Source organism: Cloeon dipterum, chromosome 2 (assembly GCF_949628265.1).
Source record: "Cloeon dipterum chromosome 2, ieCloDipt1.1, whole genome shotgun sequence".
NCBI classification, from domain to species: Eukaryota; Metazoa; Arthropoda; class Insecta; order Ephemeroptera; family Baetidae; genus Cloeon; species Cloeon dipterum.
The window spans coordinates 20,681,479-20,702,468 of NC_088787.1; the positions used below are offsets into that span (position 1 = coordinate 20,681,479).

A 20,990-nucleotide genomic window follows, 5' to 3' on the forward strand; every position below is an offset into this window, starting at 1 on the left:
GTGAGCGCCGGCTCATGACAAACTCTTTCATCTTCACAATCCCACATCATATTTCTCTCCTCTCGCACCATTTCATACGGTCCTTGGGGCCATTATTATCGGAAGGAGGCCGCGGACGAACGGGCGAGCGAGCGAGAAACAGAAGAATGTTCGCACCTCGGCGGGCGACACACAAATTAAAAATAGAGCTGCCTGCGCCTCGCTCGCACTTTTCACAGACTTGTCCTCGGCGGGAAAGACGAGCCGGCACGCAATAAAAACAGGCAATTATCATCTCGCAGAATTGGAGCCGACGTCGTGCGAGAAATCAAAATAAACTCGCGACATTCGTCACCAAATATTAGTTAACACGTGTCGCCATCGCTTGAAATTGGGCAATTTGTCAATTTAGATACAGTAAATCTTACTGTTCGTGGTAACAAAATTTTAAAGCTGAATAGGAGTTCCCAAATTATAAATATATTAAAAAGAGTTAGGAATTATTTTCCCTAATTTTTCTTTAGGGATCCACTTTATTAAGGTAGGAAAAACATATTCTTGAAGTAAATAAAAACAAATCAATTATTAACAAATTGCAAAGAAAATTCTGTCAAGTCAGTTTGTTGTTTTTGCTACAAAGTTTGCTCATTTGCGGCACAACAAAAAGGCTGTTAGCTTTCTTGACTGGGTGCAAAAAGCGTGGAGGAAGATTACGCCGCGAACGTCATGCGCAAGACTAGAAAGAGGTGGTATTTATTAGTTTTCATATGTCAAAAAGTAGACTCTTGTCAGCGGCTAGGTTGTTGCCGACGCAACGCTGCATAATTGTGGTTGCGACGAGTTTACGCTGTCTGCACCGCACACACATGTAATAACCACGTCCGCGATAACGCACAGTGAACATACCGTTAATAGGATTTGCAAACCAACAATATTAGAAAGTTAAGTCTCGCTGTTTTTGCAATAATTCGAGAAAAAATAAAATGAAATGGGTGCAGCCGTTCCTGGAACGCTGATTTAATTTCTTAATGTTTTCATGCTGGAAAAAACATGCGTTTTTTATTATTTCCCCAAAATAATAATTTCAAAATTCAAAAGACTAAACTGTCTGTTCACCAGATCAGAAAATTTACAGAAAGTTTTAAACGAGAAATTCACCAGTCCCGAAAGTCATTGGTGTTTGAAGCCACCAAAAGAAGGCGCCAGCGATTACTTTCGATTTTTTTAATGCACTTCCACTACGATTTAAGACTCAGTCCTGCTGCTGTGCAATCAGCCCTTTAAATAGTTTCTTTTGATGTGCTGGAAACCATTTTAAGTGCTGAATGCATAAGCATCAGGATGGAGTCCTATCAAAAGTGCCGTAAAATTTGAAGTATAAGGTGGCGCCATCTATAAACGACTTCAAACACTAACGGCTTTGCGAATTGAAAATTGATCCATTATATCTTAATAGTTTAAGTCTTTATTTTTAGAAAAATTGAATACACGAATTATGGCTTGAAAATCGATTTTAAATCGACTTCCATATTGTAAATCTCGAAAGGATTTTATTCCTTCGGTGCTCCATAATTCGCAAAGGCCGTCGAGCTAAATATTTACCTTCTGGTGAGCTTACTTACATCGTTAAAATGGTTAGTTAAAAGAAAAAGCAATTCCCCACAGACTGAAGTACGACTATCCGCAGAAAAACATTTAGAGTTTATAATAAAAATAGAATCCTAAGCGTTTCCTTGCCAACTTTTGTAATAATTGGCGCAGAAATACGCATCTTGCTATTGTCTCGGACCGGGCTTGAATACGAAAACCGCCAAAATCACTGTCACAACCCCAACCAATTGTGTGTGAAAGCTTTCCTTTGAGGCAGTTGAAACAAAGAAATGCGAATCCGGCCAAATGACAAACGTAATCCTCTTACACAATTAATCAGCGCAGCATATGCAGAAACAACGAATTTGCAAATTAGAAGGACAACAGGGGGCACGAGGCTTCATCATTTTGGGCAAGAAAGGAAGGGTCGGTCGCATCAACAACAAAAAGTCATTCGTCAGGGCTCAGAGTGTAAAACGCCCCTCTCTCACTCGTCTCGTGTGCTGCAGCGCGCGAGATAAAAACAGGGCCGCATGCACCAGTTGTTCGCCCATGTATCTCAATTTACAGCCCCGCGAATAAAAATTGTCGTCGTCTTTTGAGCAGGAATTTAGCCCTTTTAGCTTGTACAACAAGCAACAGCAGCCGACAGACAGAGAGAGATTCCGTGTTGCTATACTTTATCTCGCTCCTTCTCTTCTCTAGCGACAAATAAAATGCATCTCTGCCCTGCATCTCCAATGACATGAGAGGGCTATTCTCAAAGAGTTTGTGCCAATTTTGTAAGAATGATGGAGATATTTTAGTTGGCCAAGTTTTTGTCTTTTTGATCGGTTCATCTTTTGATGGGCAACCTCCTCGTTGCCCATCCAACCTGCTTGCGTCCCAATCGTTTTTTTTGTTGTTGTTGAAACGCTCCGTGAAATTCATTCACGTATGCTGGAAAGGTGCAAACCAGCAAGTAGCGAGTCGGAAAGCTTTTGCAATCTCCCCAAATCAGAATGGAATCGTCAAGAGAATAAAAAAATGTAAGTGCAAATCAGCCCGCACTAAACCGCTAAACATCGCTCATTGTCAGTAAGATTCTATTACATTGAAAGTAAAAAGCATGCACTCAACAATGCGAGCCAACGGTTTGGTTAACGATTTAAATCCTGGGGAATCATACCTAACTTTGCTAAAAACTAATCTTCAAAAACTCTATCTTGCCTTGAAAATTTCCGAGAAAATTCACTCATAGGCTTCTATGTCTTTGAAGTATAGTGAGCTTACTGTCTGCTTGTTGAAATTCAAAAGGAGATTTTCCTCGAAAATCTTCAAACCTTCAGAAAGTTTGTGAAGAGAGGATAATCAAAATCAGAAATGAAAGCAGAAGGTCACATGACCTGCTGTATTAATTTACACTCAATCCACCAACATGTTTTTCCTATTAAATTTCCTACTTTGTGTAAAGCAAAATTAGATCATCCGTTTTTCCCCTCCAAGAATAAGTATAATGTTTCTACCAATTGAATTAATTCACAGCTACGTTTGAAGAATCCAATTTACAATTCATTTAGATTTTACGGGGGAAGTTGAAGTTGGCAAAGTGCTGAGAGCCCTTGCGATAGTCGTAAAGTGCAATAATTGCAGGGCTGCGTTTATTGTTATCGCGACTCGAGGGTCAAACAAACGCCAATTTATATCAAGCGTCGCGTTTCTCTCCTTTTCCAACTTGTCGGTGATTAGTCAGCAGGAGATTTATTTGTCTCCGCGAGTTTAATTAAAATATCACAAACTACAGAGTACGGCACCGTCTGCCTGGAGCAAAAATAAGTATTATATCTTCTCTCTCTGTGTCCCTGGCGTTTTATTTTCCATCCTCGTTGTTTGAGATGTAGTTATTAGTTGGATCTCTTCTTCATTGTTGTTGTGATATATTAGCTTCTCTCGTCCTCATATTTCCTCAATGTGGGATGAGTTTAATTGTAGGAGAGAACTCGAGGCAATATGGTTCGTCTTGTTTCCAGTTCAATTTTGGTTGTTTAAACAAAGTTATCGATCTGCTCTACTTTATGGAAAGTGCGGATTTGATGCAATTAATTAGCACGTTGCTTCTGTTTTACCTGATTATATGTAGTGCTAACCATCAAAAGATAAAATTCATCGAGGTGATTGCGCAAATGAGCGGCGATTTTAATTAAATTTCCAGGTGCTTGATTCCTGCGAGTGTGCCGCAGGTGAAGACAATAAAACGCGGTACGCTCGGATCGATACACACCCTCGTCTCGTTATTAGTTTTGACAAGATAATTGGCGGTTGACGGCCGGGCCGTACACACACGGACTGCATTAAACACGGCACAACACACACCCCGGCTCGGCTGTAAATTAAGCAATATTCCTTTGCTACACTCACACAACACGACGGTGATGATAATAAATTTGACCTTTCTCTGCCGAATCATAATAAAAATAATCTTTTCCCTCTTGTGTTGCTTATTTGTGTGCTTTGTTTTATTACCTTTCCCTCGTAAACGCACTTTATGAAAATTTATTTATGAGAGTCGTAAACTCCAGCACAACTGCTCTTTGGTCACTGCTATCATGCAGTTTTTTCGGTGTAAACAAACTGACGCGGAGAGGGTTTTACGCTTGCAAAAACCAGTAGAAGATAAAATTTAAATTCATCATTGGTGTGTAGCGCATACTATTTAATTTTTTTAACTATATTTTTCCGGTCTGTGTTCAGAAGTTAATTGGCTTCAAATGAGCCCGAAATTTAAACAATTCATGCCAATGTCCAAATCAACTGATTGGCTCAAACTACCTAGCTTTCCCAGAAGTCAACAAAAACCCCATGTTTTGGCTATTTCGCACAATTATTTGGTCCAATTTTTAGTTGCATCTATGTTGATATTTATTTTTTCATTAGAATTTACCTTAAAATTGATATTGAGCAGGATGAAATTGTCACTTAAATAATTGTATTAGTGTTATTGTTATTTTGTTGTTTACAAAACAACGAAATTTTAACTCTTTGGAGTTATCCTTTTGTTTTTGACTCGCTAAAAGTTCAAAATTTATACTTTTTTCTAATTAGAATAGTGAGTGGATAATCTGATGAAATTCGTCTGGAAATACATATTATTTTTAACTGTTCCGAGATTCAGGATTCTTGGAATGATTGCACGAGTTCGTGAAACACGAACTCTTAAACAGAGTCGTAATTTACCCATGACACCGTCTGAATTTTTACTGGAATCTCACTACAGAAATAAGAAACCATCGTTAAACTATCGGTCAAAACTCTTTTGTTACTTGATTGACTTTAAAATATCAAAACCATCAAAATTTTTCTCTGTAAAAACTATTGTCTTTTAATTGAAAAATTTCAGCTCATAACTACAATTTTAGCAGTTCTGTTATGAAAGAACAGTCTTATTTTTGGTAACAAGTAGCAAAATTCGCAAAAATATTTCAATAACAGATATAAAATTTACCTTTCAAGGTAAAATAAAATCAACTATATGTAATGAAAAGTCAAAGAGTGCAACTATCCAACCCAAAAAACCTAAAACGCGCAACCCAAATCATGAGGGGTGAGAACTTTCTTAAAATTCCATTTATAGTGCGTTAGTTAATTTTTATTTTTAGAATAAACACATCGCAAATACGGCAGAGAAATTCTGAATTTTCTCTTCTCTTTCTCTCGCGCTTATCTGCTGCTCGTGCTCGTACACACTACACACTTATCCCTTTTTCTCACACGATGTAATGGAATCTAAAAGGCAGCAAGCGCTTTCCTGCGCCTTTCACAAACTCATTTCCAGACGGAACAAGCGCGTGTTAACATTCATATTTTTTCCTTTTCCCTTTTCTGTGTGTGGAAATGTTCCTTGAACATGAAAACAACTCTCCGCGTGCGTCTGCTGCCAGCTTATGCTGCAAAAAGAAAGTGTTTACCTTGTTCGTTTGTGTTTTTCCTCTGCACTCGGACTCGCTCTTTGCATATTAAATAGGCCCTCATTCGTCGTTTCGCAAGCGACGACACGGAGATTACGCGCCGTCCTCTGTATCACCTCGCGAAAATCCAGTTTTTGTGCTCAGGCCTTAAGAGGATGATGCAAAACTCTCTGCTATCCCTCCACGGAATCGGATCTAGCTACACTTGAAACGATCTGTTTATATATAAAAAATGATTTTGCGAAAAAGAGAGCTATTTTTACTAGAATGTTTTCTTTTACTGATTCAACATATTCGGGGAAAATCTTATTATGGCAGGGTTTTTTTAATTTGAGACGACTGGCAATTTTTTTCTGTGCTTCTGATTTACTTCTAAGACACTTAAATGAACACTATATAGCCCCAATACACACATTGTCTAAAACCATCGTAAAAGATAAAAATCTTAAAAAACTGTAAAATAAACTGTTCAAATTTGAAGCCAAGATAAACACATCATGAAAAACCACGTTTAATGGTCAACGTTATCGTTGCATTTTAAGTTATATTTTTTCTATCCCTATCTGAAGACCGGGAAAGCACTGTGCTAGCACGAATACCTGGGTTCCAATAGCACCGCGAAAGGATAGTAACATGGGCATAACACAGGGCACTGAAGGGCCACTTGCCTCCGCACCGAGGACTTTTTGCAACGCTAGACATTCTTCGTCCCGTGATGCCAAATCACGAAGCTGGAAAGGTGCAAACCAGCAAGTAGCGAGTCAGCCTAGAGCTATGCAGCCGGTAGGGAGGCTTTCCAGGCGGTCACCCATCCAGCTACCGCTTACATGCATGCTGCTTAACTCCGGTGAACTAACGAGAACCGGTGTGTGACGATTATTTAAACGGACTTTTAAACATATTTTTATTAGCGATGAAATCAGTTGAAGAATTTGTTTCAATTTTTACCTGAGAGTTTATGGCGTCAGTTGGAGGCGAAATAAAATAGAATAAAAATTCAAATTCAACCAACGAGGACAAGGCTGGTTATTTTTTCACCATCAAAACTTTGGAAATCTTGTGAAAAGTTGCAGCCCAAGAAAAATTTCCGAATTTGAATCTCTGATCAGAGGTCTGCGCCGCACCAGTCGGTTAGTTTTTGGTCACATGTATATAGTCAGCCGCCAGCCACCAATCAAAATGTCGAAAAAATGGAACAGCGAGGGAGAAAAAACTGGTCTCCGACTCTTGGGGCTGTTAAGCACTTACAAACTTCTCGTTCAAACAATTTTTTAACCGCCGACAAAAAATGACCAGCCACCGTCGAGCCGAAATTCGACTAGGCCGGTGCAGCCATAGACGCCGCCTCAAAATTGCGCAGCTAAGACCTTTAATTCACCGCAATGAAGCCATTTAAATTTTATAAATAGACATACGCACTAGTTTATGAGAATTCCAATCCTTTGAAAATGTATGCATGAAAATTGCCACGAAAAAATATTGTAAAAAACTGTCTACAGAGAGAGCCGTCAATTTTGTCTAAAGATCTGGCTACAATTCTCAACTTTACTTTTAATCAATGCTTTTAGTGTGTTTCACTTTCAATAAACTCTCGGTTAGCCGTTTATACATATTATCGAGAACACTCTGATTACAAACGTAAGCACTGTTCGCATTCTGAAAGTCGGGATTTTATATCGCATTGTTGGACAGAACACGTAGCGAGAGGAATTTATTTCAGCTATTCAAAATCATGGTCGAGCAGGGAAAACTGGCAAAATCGGGATGACCATTTTCTTTATTGCACACAGGAGAGAAACGTTTTAGCAAGCCATTCATTGAAGTTTTAATTGTACTGACCCTTTGATAACTATGTGGTTCATTGTTGTCCTCATATGAGTGGTGGTTGGGAACAAAAAGGAGAATTACATCCCCCTAATGAGCAGTAAGAGCCGGTGTTGTTGGTAGCCACAAAAATATTTATCTTGGGTCGCAACTTTCAGGTCAACGACGAACGGCTTGAAAAAGTGCACACTGCTCTCTAACCCCGGTGGAAAGAATAATTTTGCTCGCAATTAGGACGCGCGGCAGCATTGCTGCGGCGCTGCTCGAAACAACAATGGAGCCGCGGCGGTTAACAGAGAAGTGTTTCCTGCTGCGAAAAGTCAACTCGGAGCGACTCTCGCTGCTTTTTAATCTTTTGTCACGCAGTAGGGAGAAAACACAAACATACACTCATGACACAATAAAAACGGGGGCATGCCGACTTGCTTAGTAATAACTATACGATTCGCGACGAAAACGGTCCCGAGCGAGCCGACGGCGACGATGGCTCAAAGGAACACGCGTGTCGACGGCGAAATTAATTTCGTTGACGATATTTGATATTTAAGCAACAGCGGCACGGCTGGAGCTCGGCAGCGCAAATTTCATTCCGCCCACCCGGGCGCAAGAGAGAAGAGGCAAGGGCGATTTTTGCTCTTGTACTGCTGCTGCTGCTGCTGTGCGTCTATTATCGGAAAATCCATTTGGGAGGCGGCCTTATTGAGATATGACATAACGGCGCTGAAACGGATACTTCTCCCTGCGCCACAACGAGATGCGTGCGCGGCGGCTCGAATAAATGCATTTACCGGAGGATATTTCGGCCGCCGCACACGTCGAAAACCATTTTCCAACCTGACAACTTGAGCGGTGCGAGCCAGGCCTAAAGGTCAAAAGCAGGGCTTCCACCGACGGGTCGGGTTGTATTGGATACAAACTACACAGTATTTTTTGGTCAATCATGAGAATAGATTGGCTTTGTTGGAAATACAATAGAAAAAAAGGAACGCATTCAAGGGATACAGCAATCCAATTTAGAATTTTTCTTCTGCATTCATTACGTGTTTTTAAATTGAGAACCTTCAAAGCTGTGTAAAGGTTTATTTCGAAAAGTGGGAGAAGGTAATTAGGGGAAGATTTTTTTTATTATTTAAATAGCTTTAAGAGGAGTGAATATAATTTGGTATAGTGTTGAAAGGGGAAGTTTAGCTTTTCCGAAATAATTTTTTTAATTTTAATGATCTTTCAGCGTAAACAAAAATAATTAAGTCTCAGCATGAGATTGAAAATTCCGCTCTCAACTGACAGTTAAATTTCCTCTCAACATGATATCAAAGCCTATGACCGAACTCAAAATATTATAAAATTTCGACTCAATAGGAAAAATTGACAACAAAAGTGTTTTGTAAAATTTACCATTATAGAATTTTCTCTTTTTAATTCCTTTGCTAATTAAAAAAAATCCCAATTAACCGCTGTCAATTCCGCATGTGATTCCAGATTTCGTGGATCAGGCAGCGCGACCTGCACATCCTGACGTCGGGGCCGCACACGTACACGTCAGACGCGCGCGTCGAGGTGGTGCACCCGCCCAACTCGGACCTGTGGACCCTGCGGATCATGTCGGCGCGGGCGACCGACCGCGGCCGCTACGAGTGCCAGGTGAACACCGAGCCCAAGATGATGCGAGCCGTGCTGTTGGACGTCAGAAGTGAGTTGGAATAACAAAAACATCGTCTCGTCTCGCGGCGCGTGCAAATAGACTCTCTCGGAAATAACTAATGCGCGGCGCGCCGTTGCTTTTCAGACGACCCGGCAGCAGACATGAAAGACTCGCCCTACGTCGCCGCTGACAGCAAAGTGTCGCCCAAAAAGGACGGTGAGTTTGGTCCATTTGAAACCGTCAACCCTGCTCATACAGTTTTGGAACATTTAATTGCCATTTCTATAAGAAGCATACTTGTAGGGCGGAAAATAAATACAAAATTAGTAAATTCATTATAATATCACTAAATATTGGAAAATTCGTTGAGTGCAGCTGAGAACTAAAATTATAATTGAATTTTATTTTCAACGAGAAATCTCACTCGAAGCAAGACTAAATTAACATAAATGTTATTTATAAATTAGTCATTTGAGAAAGTCAATTGTGTTTGGACTTTTGGAGCCGCCAACAGGCATAGAGCTATGGTTAATTTACAATATCCGAGTTCTTTTTGCTTTATGATTTTAGATTTAATCCTGTTACTGTGCATTCTGGAAGCTTAATGTTTAATTTGACATTCTGAAAATCCAAATCGGTTCAGGCAATCGCGGTGAAAACCTAGAAAAACAAGCAACAGAAAATATATTAACGGTGGCACCATCTGTTGACAGCTGCAAACACTAAAAGTAAATGACTTTCTCATAGGTGAATTTATTAAATAAAATATTCCAATTCCTGTCATTATTTCAAAATATTTAAAAATTTACATTAAATAAACAAACAAAAACTATTGTTTTAGTGTCTATTGCTCCCGAAGTGCAAATTTCCGGTCCAGTTGAGCAGTACGTGCAGACGGGGACAACGGTTACGTTCACGTGCGTGGCCAAGTGGGGCAAGGGTGGGCTAAATGTGGCCTGGTACCACGGTGACTTGCCCATCTCGCACCGCCAGGGCTTCCGGCCCATCAGCGTGGACACGGAGCGCAGCGACGGCGGCGCCACTAGCAGGCTCACCCTGGCGCAGGTGCAGCAGATCGACTCAGGCAACTACACCTGCGTGGCGGCGGCCACCGCGCCCGAGGCTAATGCGGCCAGCGTGGCGCTCATCGTCGTGGAAAGTGAGTTCGAGTTCATTGATTTTTATTGTTGCTAAGCTTTGGCCCAATTTGACCTGCAAACCCATAGAGAAACCCTTGAAATTCAAATCAGATTTTTGAAATAATGGGAATTTAAAATTGTTTTAAATTTTATTATTATTTTAACAATATCATCTTGTAGAGCGCAAAAAAATAGGTAAGAAACGTCAATGTGGGAAATAACGAATTACTTTTATCTTTTTATAAAAATCATAAAAAAACCACAACAATATTGCATTTTTTTTCTTAATGTTCTCAATTCACCAGCCCAAAAACACGCCTCTAGACTATAGTTTTAAACTTTCTTAGAAAGTCAAAGTAATATAAGGGTGCCACCCCTTTAACTCTCCCTTTTGTAACCTAAAACGGTTTTTTTACCAATTAAAATTTTCTATTTTGAAGGTTAATTATTTCTTATTATTGGAAAAGGTCTGAATATTTTTACTTTTAGCTATCTGAATTTCCGAAGAATTTGCAATCTTGAGATTTTTCCAAGACTTTAAACCTCGTTACCTTTTTAAAATGAAATATGCATGGACTTTTTCCATGAACTGGCTCACATCATAAGAAATATTGCATCTTGAGCTGTTCGTGCGGAGCAGGAGAGAAATGAAATTTTTATACGTTTGTTTCATCTCGAGAAAGCAATACTGGGTCTCGAATGAGAAACACAATTTGACCGCCGCGTGTGTCGGTGCAATACGAAAGAGACGGATGATATATGAATTTATCGAAAGTGCAGCAGGCTGTCAGGAAAATTAATTTCCCGCAGCTTCCATGCGAGAGCAAAGGAGTGCGGTCTCCAGTTTCCACACATCATGTCACAACAAATTAAAGGCCAAAGAAGAAATAGAGCGCCCCGCGCACTCGGCGTACACATACACAGTATCAATTTCCTTTCTCTTCTCTACTCGGCTCTTATGTAAACACTCGAGAGTGCGCATTACGCATTCAAGCTTCTTCAATTTCGTGAGAAAAATCTGCTGCGTATTGAATTTCTCTGTGTCTCTGCATTCATTTCCCCTCTACACGGTTTTGGTTTTCAAATCAAAAGTTAATCCTGCTACAAAAAACAATGGCGCTATATTTTGAGATAAAGTTAACATATTTAGTAAACAATTGAAAATAAAATCATTTTTCCTCTTAAGGAGCGTTTTAAATAGTAAAAAACAGTTTTGAGACTCGCAGAAATTTAATTCTAAAAAGTATTTTCCATTACTTGATAGATTGAGGCAGACTGCACCCTTCTCCAAAAGGCAAAAGATTCGATTTTTGTATTCACATGACTGGAACTTGCTACAACTCAGAGACAGTATGGAACCAGAAAGTAAAAATTGTTTTTCTCCATGGGTTATGCATTTTTTAAAGACACAAGACAAAAGTCGTCTCAATTGGCTCGAATTGTGATATTTCAAAATAGGTAACCTTTTAAATAAGTAAAATCAAAATCAAAATCAAAAGCCCTTTTTGTTAAAAAGATATGGGCATATACATATATTTTGAATATTTTGATCATTTGCTCCTTCCTTTCCAAAAAACATTTAATTGAAAAATCGCACTAAAAAGTAAATATCATGATTTTTAATTCAAATTTTCCAGGTGAACACACGGAGGCGATGCAGCGGGACATGGGCAGCGGCTCTTGCACTCTGCAGCGCGCATGGCCGGCCCTTTGGCCGCCCCTGGTGCTGGTGCTGCTGCGGTGGCGGGCGTGACCTACCGAAAAATAAATTGGTGTCAACTGGCCATGCTGATTGCACTTGTGCCGCGCGTTCTTTTTGATTGACTCGATGATGAAATCGCGTCGGCAGTGAACCAATTTGTGTCTCTGTGTGAATGCGAACGCTCTACGCAGATTAATGAAACGACAACGAGCAGTTTTAAATTTCGTTCACAGTGCTCCACGGACACTTTTTATTTTTTAATCTAATTATAAGCTCTGGAAAAACCTGTACAACGCCTCTATTATATGTTTGTAATTTATTCGCCTCTTGTTTGCTCTCTGCTGTACCCATATGTTTCTGTTTATCTGTAAGATTTGTTCATTTTACCCCAAGATATGAGAGTTAATTCAACTGATGGAGATCATAAAAATATTTTACCTCCAAACAGCGTATTTCATGAAAGTTCCATTTATTCCTGTAAATTAAAAGCGATGCAATCGCTAGTACATACATATATAAATATTTTAAGGGATTGGTATTAAGCATAGCATATCAATAAGAAAAATAGTCAGAATACACTTGATTTTGCTATGTGATTTAAAAAAAACTAGAATAGACATTTAAAAATTTTAAATTATATATATCTATCTATTCAGACGTTCAATACACAATTGAATCTTTTTCAGTCGCCCTATGCATGGTGGAAATTTCGGATTTCTAAATACAAATCTGGTCACGTGCTACCTCTGAATTTACCTCCACAATTTTTCGTATCAGCACACTCTGCTCTTTATATATTTTAACCAATAAATCGGTGATGAATTTTGAAAAAGCGCAGCAACATTTTTATTCCATTCTAACACCTCCAGGATCTGCATCAGTGAGGTTTCGGCGGGGGCATTTGCATTTTTGATGGGACGCTAAAGGGGCCATCATCAAATAATCCAATCTGCAGGCTCATCGTCTGAGCCGTGCCTCTAATTTCAACTTTTTGCACAAAGTTCGTTAGTTTAATCAGCTCAGCAGGGAAGAAACGGAGCAGCGTCAAATTGCTCCAATTCGAATCTTGTTGCGGCCGTGGCGGCGCAGAGAAAGAGAGAGCGAGAAGGAACGCGAAAAGTGTGAAATTATCTCCGGCCAAAGAAAGGAAGAAAGAAAAATGATACCGACTGTCAGGCAGGGGGAAAAATTTATTCTGCCTTCTCACTCATTCGGATTAGCCCAGCGCGCCGCCGAAAGTTGAAACTTTCGCAATTGCCTCTCCATTCGTAAGACGATTTAATCAAATGAAACTTTTTTGCACTCGGCCGAGCGCAAGAGCTGAAACTTTTGATCTGCATTTGCATCCGAATTTCAATACGCTGATGAGCGGATTTGTTATTGAAAACAGCACCGCCACTGAAATTGAATTTAGACCTCACTTGAATATTTCCCTGTCACGCAGGTTGCATAATCCGACGGTTTTTGCAGGCGCAAAATTAAAATTCCGCGTCCTTGGATTAAAAGTGGAAAATTCGCTTACCTGGCCTTAAGTGGATATTAAATTTACACACACCAACAATAAAATAAAAAATACTTTAAAAATCTTGTGTTTAGGTTTGATGTTGCATTTATCTTGAGTGAAAAAATAAACAAAACTTTTCATCTAGAAAAATCACGTTGAATAAATTATTGAATTTGTAAGAAATCGTTGCGTTGTTGGCTCTTGAAAGTGTTCGAGTTTTTTGTGTTAATTTCTACTACATCAACGACCGAGTAAAATACAAATTTCACTAAAAAATTAAGTACATAGATGAGCTTCATGCAGGCTAATTAATAAATTGATGTATATTAGTTGGCTGTAGAAAGTGGTTCTTTGAGGTAAATTGTTTGTGAAATTTAGCAACAGTGTAATATCTCTAGATATGTAAGGAACAAGAAACAGGTAAGAATTTGACCAATTTCTTGAAAAATTAAACAGTGTGGTAATTATTTTCTCGCTTGAATTAAATTCCTCTCGTCACGATCTATCTAACAGTGTGTGAATTATGATGAGCTAAATTTCCCATTTGGAAAAAAAATAATCCTGATTTTCAGGAGGGACACAGTGCTCATACTGCTAGATTAGCAAGCGATTTTCTCATAAATTTAAATGGCAAATCTGGGAAAATTTTTTGCTGCTTCCTAATTTGTAGGGAATATTATAGGTAAGGGTGTATCAAATATATTTTTCAAAATTTTCCAATATGCATTAACTGTGAACGATTGAGATCACAATTTTTAAGTGAAGTGACTTCGTCAAGAAACATATTATGTTTATTTTAGAATAAAAAAACATATATCCACTTTAAAATTGCGTGTCTGGCTTAAAAGTGAAAAAAATTGCTCGTCTAGCTAGCTTCAACGGATCATAACAGCTTGTTATCGTGTATATTTTTCTGTCTCTGCAAAAACTATACATAGCTGTTTACGTTGTTGATTGTGAGCTAAATAAGTTCATGATCAATAATGCGGTGGCGTCAACTTAGAGAGAGCCCTTCACTCCTTCAAAAACCAAATAATAATAATAATAATAATAATAATAAGACTTCAAATTCGCTCCTCAGAATTTTCCCCTTTTGGCCCCGACGTTGAACTTTGACTGGAAGAAACTGGCATCTCCTTGCTCAGCTTTTCACGCCGCATCGATCGACGTCAAAAATTTCTTCCGGGGAACAAGATTTCGGCCCAAAATTCTGGTTTTGAAGTTCTGACCGGCGAGTGAGTACGATTCCATCCAAGCAACAATGGCAAAGACCAACAAGCGCCGAGTAGCTCGCCAACGGCACCCTGCGAATTTTCGCTCGCGACATCGCAGAATCGCGCCGAGGGGCTCTGCCTTGGCGGAGAGGAGTCCTCTTTAGCCGGAGGATGCGGCTCTCCGTCCAAGAAACCGGCCACCGCAACGACCATCGAGGGATCTCGGCTTGGGACGACCCAGAGTCGACCCCGCCGTGCCCTCAACCTTGCCATCAAACGAGCGACAGCCGGCACTCCTGAAGAAAGAAATTCATTTTCGGACGAGGGGTGGCTCTTAAGTCTGCGAAGAAGTCCGGCCGGGGGAGTGAAATCGAGTTCCAGCGCCAAATCTCCCTGACGAGTTGCTGGGGGCCAGCGTGGAAGAGCGTCAAGCCTTGGCTAACGCCCGGCTGCTCACCATGCTTCTAACTCAGCCAAGTCAACTTTGAGAAAACCAGCCCAAGCTGACATCGAAGTTCCTGGCTATCATTCTGATCAGTCGAACAGGCCTCGCGGCTCCTGGTGGATGGTGGCTACGTGGGACCAAGATTGCAGTGAGGACCGGCGCCCTGAACCCGCCTTCGGAGACGACCCCGGCTATTCTAATTTGTCCAGGCGCCAATTCCCGACTTGGCCTCTTTTGTAGGCCCGTCGGGTCTTGTGTATTATTGTTAACCCAGAATAAATACAGAATAATAATAAAACGCCAAAGCCTTAAAAACAGGCAACGGGCAATATTGTAGTATCTGCGCGTACTAGAATATTTTCGCGAAATCCGATTTATCCTGCTTTGTGAGGTTTAGTTTCGTAAGATATTGCTGTAACGGATATTATCATGTTTTTCAAAAATAGTATAAATTCAAATTTCCGCATTAAAATTATGTAGGCAACGAAAAATTAAAAAAAAAAGAATTTTTCCATTATGCAATAATCTAAATCCAAAAAATGTGCCCCGGGTGAGGATCGAACTCACGACCTTAAGATTATGAGACTTACGCGCTGCCTACTGCGCTACCGAGGCGATGTTAACAAGATGAATTTTATACCTATTTATAGAATAGCAAATGACTATGAAAGATTAATTAGTTAAAAACGAAATGGAAAAAATTACTGATTATGAATTATGAAGTAAAATGGGAAATAGTAATATGTCGCATAGTAAATGGAAATTCAGAAAATTCTGCACGATCCTTAACACTATTAACTCTAAAAGAATCCGTATCAAGGAAGCAAATATTGGCGCCACCTTCCGGTACCGGCAGCAGCAGTTAAGTCACAGACTTTAAGAGCGCTGCATAGGTGCCATTTTTCGCTGTTAAACCGAGGGGGAAACTGGGGAAAGCATTATCATATTGTTTACAAATATGGCGTCTCTGCTTGTTTACTTGTTACTTTTTATCATTCGTTCGGTTTGCGACTGCGTAAACAAACAAGCGGCTGCAGGCTGCACTTATGTACTTATTGTTAGTAAATTTTTGTGTTTTTCAAGGCAGAAGTGGAACACGCTGACCACAACCTCGTTTCTGTGATTCGGACGGGTTCCGCTGTCCACAATTCTTCGCCTACAGTGTGAATTAAGTTGATGAACCATGCCCTACTGGTACTACGACAAGAAGGAGCTGCGCAACACGCCGTCGATCCAGGATGGCATCGACTTCGACACTGAGAGCCGGTACCGCAAGGAGGGTGCCCGCTTCATCATCGACACAGGAACCAAAATGGACCTGGGCTACAACACCATTGCCACAGGTGTCGTCTATTTCCACCGTTTTTACATGTTCCACTCATTCAGAGCCTTTCCTCGCTACGTGAGTTGCAAAAATTGTTTGTTCTCCCTACTATGGACTAAAATTTTATAGCAGGTTACAGCGTGTTGCTGTCTTTTCTTGGCCGGCAAGGTGGAGGAGACTCCGAAGAAGTGCAAGGATATAATTAGGACGGCTCGCAGTCTCTTGACGGAGTCAAAGTTTATGCAGTTCGGAGAAGATCCTAAGGTGCACACTGTAAGCACGCATCATCCAGCAAAAAATAATATTCTAGTTAATCTCCCTCTCTTTAGCACATTCCAAACTGTATTTTACATTGTATGATAATGAGACAAGTAGTGCACTGTTTTTCATTCTACAAAAGTCCTACCCTAATCAGTATTTATCTAATTGGCAGGAAGAGGTGATGACCCTGGAGCGTATCCTGCTGCAGACGATTAAATTCGACCTGCAAATCGAGCATCCCTACCAGTACCTGTTGAAGTACGCCAAAGCCCTGCAGGGCGACAAAGTCAAATTGCAGAAAATGGTCCAGATGGCCTGGACGTTCATTAATGACAGGTGTGGTGAATTGAGTTGTGCATTTTGTCCTTTTCTATAGCAATGCATATTTTGTAGCCTCTGCACCACCCTAAGTCTGCAGTGGGAGCCAGAGATCTTAGCAGTCGCGCTCATGTATCTTGCCAGCAAGCTTAGCAAATTTGAGGTTGAATCGTGGGTTGGACGCAAGATCCATCATCTTAGGTGGTGGGACCTGTTTGTCGAGGACATCACAATGGATCTCTTGGAAGGTAGGTCTTTTGTAACCCTTAATTTTATTGAATCATTAAGAAAGATTTCCGCATAATGTTTTCATAAATTTTTTAAACTGCTCGGCTTTTAAATTGAATAAATGGTCTAAACTAAAACTTTAATTCGGACTATATTTCATTGGCAGGGAACTTTTTGAATAATATTTTTTCTTGTAAGTAATTAGCAAATTTAATATTTATTGAAAAAAAATTGCTTACCATTTGCAAGCCAAAATAAAATTAATCTTGGACAAAAATACGGTCCAAAAACCTGACACCTGACTAAGCCCTAGAAATGTTTTAGGATGCTAAGTTTTAGCTGGAAGGGATGTGGTTTGAACTAATACTAGTTTTACAGTTTAAAAGAAAATTTAGGCTGAATTGAGGGTAGGACAGTAGGCATAACATTTCCGCCATTTTCGAAATAATAACTACAAAGCAGCTCGATTTAGTCACAGCCACCTTTAACTGCTTATTTGGATTTTTGCGTGTAAAAATAATACAAATTTATTTCTTGGCCAAGGGATTGGAAAAAACAAAGGTAAAAAAGTCAGTGTTAAGAATAATATACAACCCAGCAATGAAGAGGTTATTGGAAATTTTAATATTTATTAGCTTTCAGGATGTGTTTTTCTTTTAGTATGCAATTCAGCTTGGCATTTCCATAGCCAAAAACTCCTTTTTAAACTATAATCATTTTACTGTGAAATTTGGATTACTTTAAAAAACCTTCTTTACACAGATTAACATGTAGAATTAAAACTTTAGAGCACAAAACTTGATTCTCATCACACCAGGCTGTACGATTAAAAAAATCCTCAGCAGCTTAAACGTAGCAACCTATGATTTTTCATGAAATCTTTAAAAAATAGGCTTATTTATTTACCTTTTCAGTTAAAATATATATTTGTATTTAATTTTTGCAGATATTTGCCACCAAGTTCTGGATCTTTATTCAAAACCGAAAGTTACTCCACCGGCTGTGTCGCCACCTCTGGCTGCGTCGACCATCAAGCCGATTCCCCCTCCCTCCTTGAAGAGAGGCCTTGACCCAGCTGGTTCAGGTAAAAGCCAAAACCTCACAAAAAAAATCAATTCCCTTACAAATCAATTTGCAGCCAAAATGCTGAAAGAAGAAATGGCGGACGTGAAAGATGAGGCCAAGCTGCCTCCTGAGCTGTTGGTGCCGCCGCCGCACATCATGCCGCCGGTGGGGCCACCCCCGGGTATGCCCCCAACCAATGTGCCGCCGCCCAACATGTACCAACACCCACCGCCGAACCACCACCCTTACCCTCCGCCCCTGATGGGCTCCGGGCCTGCGGCGCCCCCGTTTCACTTCTCGCACTACGTCATGCCGCACCAGCAACCGACTCTGCCTGGTCAGGCACCCTATTTTAAGCCGCCCTACTATGAGAAATGACTAGTGTATCCAGAGAGTCGCGTTTTATAAGTAACTAGGAATAAATTTTCAAACTTATTTTATATTGATTTAATTTTATTGATTATTTCCCTACGCAAAACTCTGAAAAGATGAGATCCAGCAGCTGTTCCGTCGATACCTTCCCCGTCAGCATACCCAGGTGGCGCAGCGCCTGCCTCAATTGCTCCGCGGCAATTACCAAGTCTTTTTCTGCTTCCAGGGACCGCTGGTATTCGTGCAAATATTCCAAACAGGTTTCAAGATAACTTCGGTGTCTAGCTTGAGTAATCGTTGGGCATTCCCTCGATGGGTCGCCACAACTGTGAATATCAAGTTTTAAATTAATGCGGCGGAATGATAGGCCAAATACTCACAGACTAGTTAGTCTATTTTGCAATATGTTTAAGAGCTGGCTGATTCCTTCCCCGCTTTCACATGAAGTTAGAATTACATTTTCTGGCAGCTCCTGTGATAAATTTAATAATTAAACTAAACTGCTCTTGTCCTAATTTCACACACAAAATAAATTATGGAATAAACACTTAACCGCAGCAGCATATTTTTTCAGATTTTTAATAGAAAAATAAAACCTCAAGCTTGTGCGTTGAACTACTGCTATGAAATATCAAATTCTCAAAGTTTATTTAATTATATAATTCAATACTAGCCGTACAATCTATCAGGGAAAAATGTTTACATTCCACCTGGAGATTTATTTATTCCTATTTAAAATCTTAACACAACTTGTTTATAGAAACACTTGCCTTGATTTTATCTGGAATTAAATCTGATTTATTTAAAACCACGATGCAGTCTTCCAAATTAATATTGAGGCCGCAAGTTTTCAAATAGTCTTGCAGGGCTTGTTCCAAAGGAACTTTGGGGAGTAGCGGTGCAGAGGCAACCAGTAAAAGAAGGTCAGCTTTCGCGGCTGCAGCCTTTGCCCTATGTATTCCCTCTTTTTCCACTTCATCACTGGCCTCCCGTAGTCCAGCCGTATCACAGAGTTGAACTGGAAAACCGCCCAGGTCCATGGAAACTCGCACAAGATCCCTTGTTGTGCCAGCTTGTGACGTCACAATCGCTGCTGGCCTCTGAGCTGCAATAGTTATAAGAAAAACTTCAGTTTTAAATATATCAACTGTTAGTTTTGCAATTTTTAGTGTCTTTAATGAATTACTTGGTCATAAAAAACCATTCCAGTTTTAATATAAAGCATAATTGCTAACAGTCTCTTAGGATAAAAAACCATTATTCTAATAGTTTCGATATTTTCTGATTTTATTTTTTGAAGTCTTACCTAGCGTATTTAGAAGACTGCTTTTCCCCACATTTGGTTCACCAACAATCGAGACCTGCACTCCAGATCTGAGAATTTCCCCACGTCGTCCATCACTCAAATGACTTTTAATTTCCTCTGCCAGGACTTTTAACTTCTTTTCAACAGCTTCCAAGACACCATCTTCTATATTGTCGTCCTCAGAAAAGTCGATGTAAGCTTCCACATGTGCCATGCACTGTATTATTCAATAAATTATGAAAGATTCATCAAACAATGTATATTAAAAAACCTTCACAAGAGTTTGAGCCCACTCGTTATATAATTTTCCCAAGTGTCCCTCCATTTGAAGCAGGGCCTGCTTACGTTGAGCCTCAGTTTCAGCCGACAGCAAGTCTGCGAGACCCTCCACGGCTGTCAGGTCCATCTTTCCAGCGTAAAAAGCGCGTTTTGTGAAATCCCCTGGCTGAGCAGGGAAGCAGTCTGGTATTTGTCCCACGGCAGACAACATAGCGGACACCACAGCCCTTCCTCCGTGTACGTGAAATTCGACGACATCTTCGCCAGTAAAACTGTGTGGACCTGCATTGAAATGAAAATTTTGATATTATGGACTAAGTTTCAGATTTCATACGTGGGAAGTACAAAATAAGTCCTTTGTCTATTGTGTGTCCTGAAACAGGATGCCGCAATTTTTTCAAAAGCGCAGTTCGTGCAGGTGGGGGCTTCTGCAATCCTGTCAAACTTTTCAAAACGTCCACAGATTTTGAGCCAGACACTCGAATTACTGCTACTCCACACTTTCCCTGGCCTGCAATAAATAAATTTTAATATTACATATTATGTATTTAATATAATGCGAGCCATCAATGCCATCATCTTTAAACCCAAATTGGTCTCATTCTAAACTCAAAATTAAAATAACCTGAAGAAAGAGCAAAAATTGTCGTATAAAGTCTGTGGAAGGACTTGAAAAATTTAGGACCACCGGACATCATTTTTCTCAAGTTTAAATAAACGCTTCAACAAAACCAGAGTCTTTACAGCCTGTAAAAATATCGCGCTACAGTCAGCAGTCTGAGCATGCATCAGCTACGCCCCTATTTCGTCCTTTTCCAGCCTTTCGATTGGTTGCCTTTGTTATGGTTTTCGTC

The 20,990-nt window shown here is 40.0% G+C and overlaps 3 protein-coding genes and 1 non-coding gene across 7 annotated transcripts in view; 2 read left to right on the forward strand and 2 right to left on the reverse strand.

Moving 5' to 3' along the window:
* LOC135937839 (titin-like) overlaps positions 1–12,655 on the forward strand; it is a 50,137-nt gene extending 37,482 nt beyond the window's left edge. The window contains exons 3-6 of the mRNA XM_065481112.1: positions 8,817–9,027; positions 9,124–9,195; positions 9,821–10,138; positions 11,756–12,655. Of these exons, the coding sequence (XP_065337184.1) occupies positions 8,817–9,027; positions 9,124–9,195; positions 9,821–10,138; positions 11,756–11,871 (717 nt within the window). The 3' untranslated portion in view covers positions 11,872–12,655. The remainder of the gene's footprint in view (positions 1–8,816; positions 9,028–9,123; positions 9,196–9,820; positions 10,139–11,755) is intronic.
* Positions 12,656–15,525: 2,870 nt separating this feature from the next.
* Positions 15,526–15,598, reverse strand: TRNAM-CAU (transfer RNA methionine (anticodon CAU)). Its single transcript has one exon. It is a non-coding gene; the product is annotated as a tRNA-Met (tRNA).
* Positions 15,599–16,006: 408 nt separating this feature from the next.
* On the forward strand, positions 16,007–18,621 carry CycK (cyclin K). Of its 4 annotated transcripts, none has more exons than XM_065481107.1 (6): positions 16,007–16,385; positions 16,437–16,580; positions 16,723–16,904; positions 16,962–17,134; positions 18,061–18,198; positions 18,253–18,621. In XM_065481107.1, exons 1-6 carry the CDS (start codon positions 16,167–16,169, stop codon positions 18,555–18,557), a joined length of 1,161 nt encoding a protein of 386 aa, XP_065337179.1. In that variant the 5' UTR covers positions 16,007–16,166; the 3' UTR covers positions 18,558–18,621. The 4 variants fall into 4 exon arrangements, with proteins under 4 accessions (XP_065337179.1, XP_065337181.1, XP_065337180.1 ...); XM_065481109.1 differs by having other exon boundaries at positions 16,012–16,385; positions 16,741–16,904; XM_065481108.1 differs by having other exon boundaries at positions 16,012–16,385; positions 16,440–16,580.
* Positions 18,622–18,625: 4 nt separating this feature from the next.
* On the reverse strand, positions 18,626–20,987 carry LOC135937836 (tRNA modification GTPase GTPBP3, mitochondrial). The gene is made up of 7 exons (XM_065481105.1): positions 20,762–20,987; positions 20,471–20,647; positions 20,129–20,418; positions 19,858–20,074; positions 19,322–19,656; positions 18,932–19,023; positions 18,626–18,877 (listed from the first exon to the last, which is right to left on the reverse strand). The coding sequence occupies exons 1-7, from the start codon at positions 20,832–20,834 to the stop codon at positions 18,640–18,642; spliced, it is 1,422 nt and encodes a 473-aa protein (XP_065337177.1). The 5' UTR covers positions 20,835–20,987; the 3' UTR covers positions 18,626–18,639.
* Between the last annotated feature and the right edge of the window lie 3 nt (positions 20,988–20,990).

Coding starts and splice junctions, on each gene's coding strand:
- CycK (XM_065481107.1), top strand. CDS start 16,167: ATGCCCTACTGGTACTACGACAAGAAGGAGCTGCGCAACACGCCGTCG. Junction 16,386..16,436: donor TCAGAGCCTTTCCTCGCTAC/GTGAGTTGCAAA, acceptor AAAATTTTATAG/CAGGTTACAGCGTGTTGCTG. Junction 17,135..18,060: donor CACAATGGATCTCTTGGAAG/GTAGGTCTTTTG, acceptor TAATTTTTGCAG/ATATTTGCCACCAAGTTCTG.
- LOC135937836 (XM_065481105.1), bottom strand. CDS start 20,834: ATGATGTCCGGTGGTCCTAAATTTTTCAAGTCCTTCCACAGACTTTAT. Junction 20,419..20,470: donor ACTTATTTTGTACTTCCCAC/GTATGAAATCTG, acceptor ATTTCAATGCAG/GTCCACACAGTTTTACTGGC. Junction 18,878..18,931: donor CAAAATAGACTAACTAGTCT/GTGAGTATTTGG, acceptor TGATATTCACAG/TTGTGGCGACCCATCGAGGG.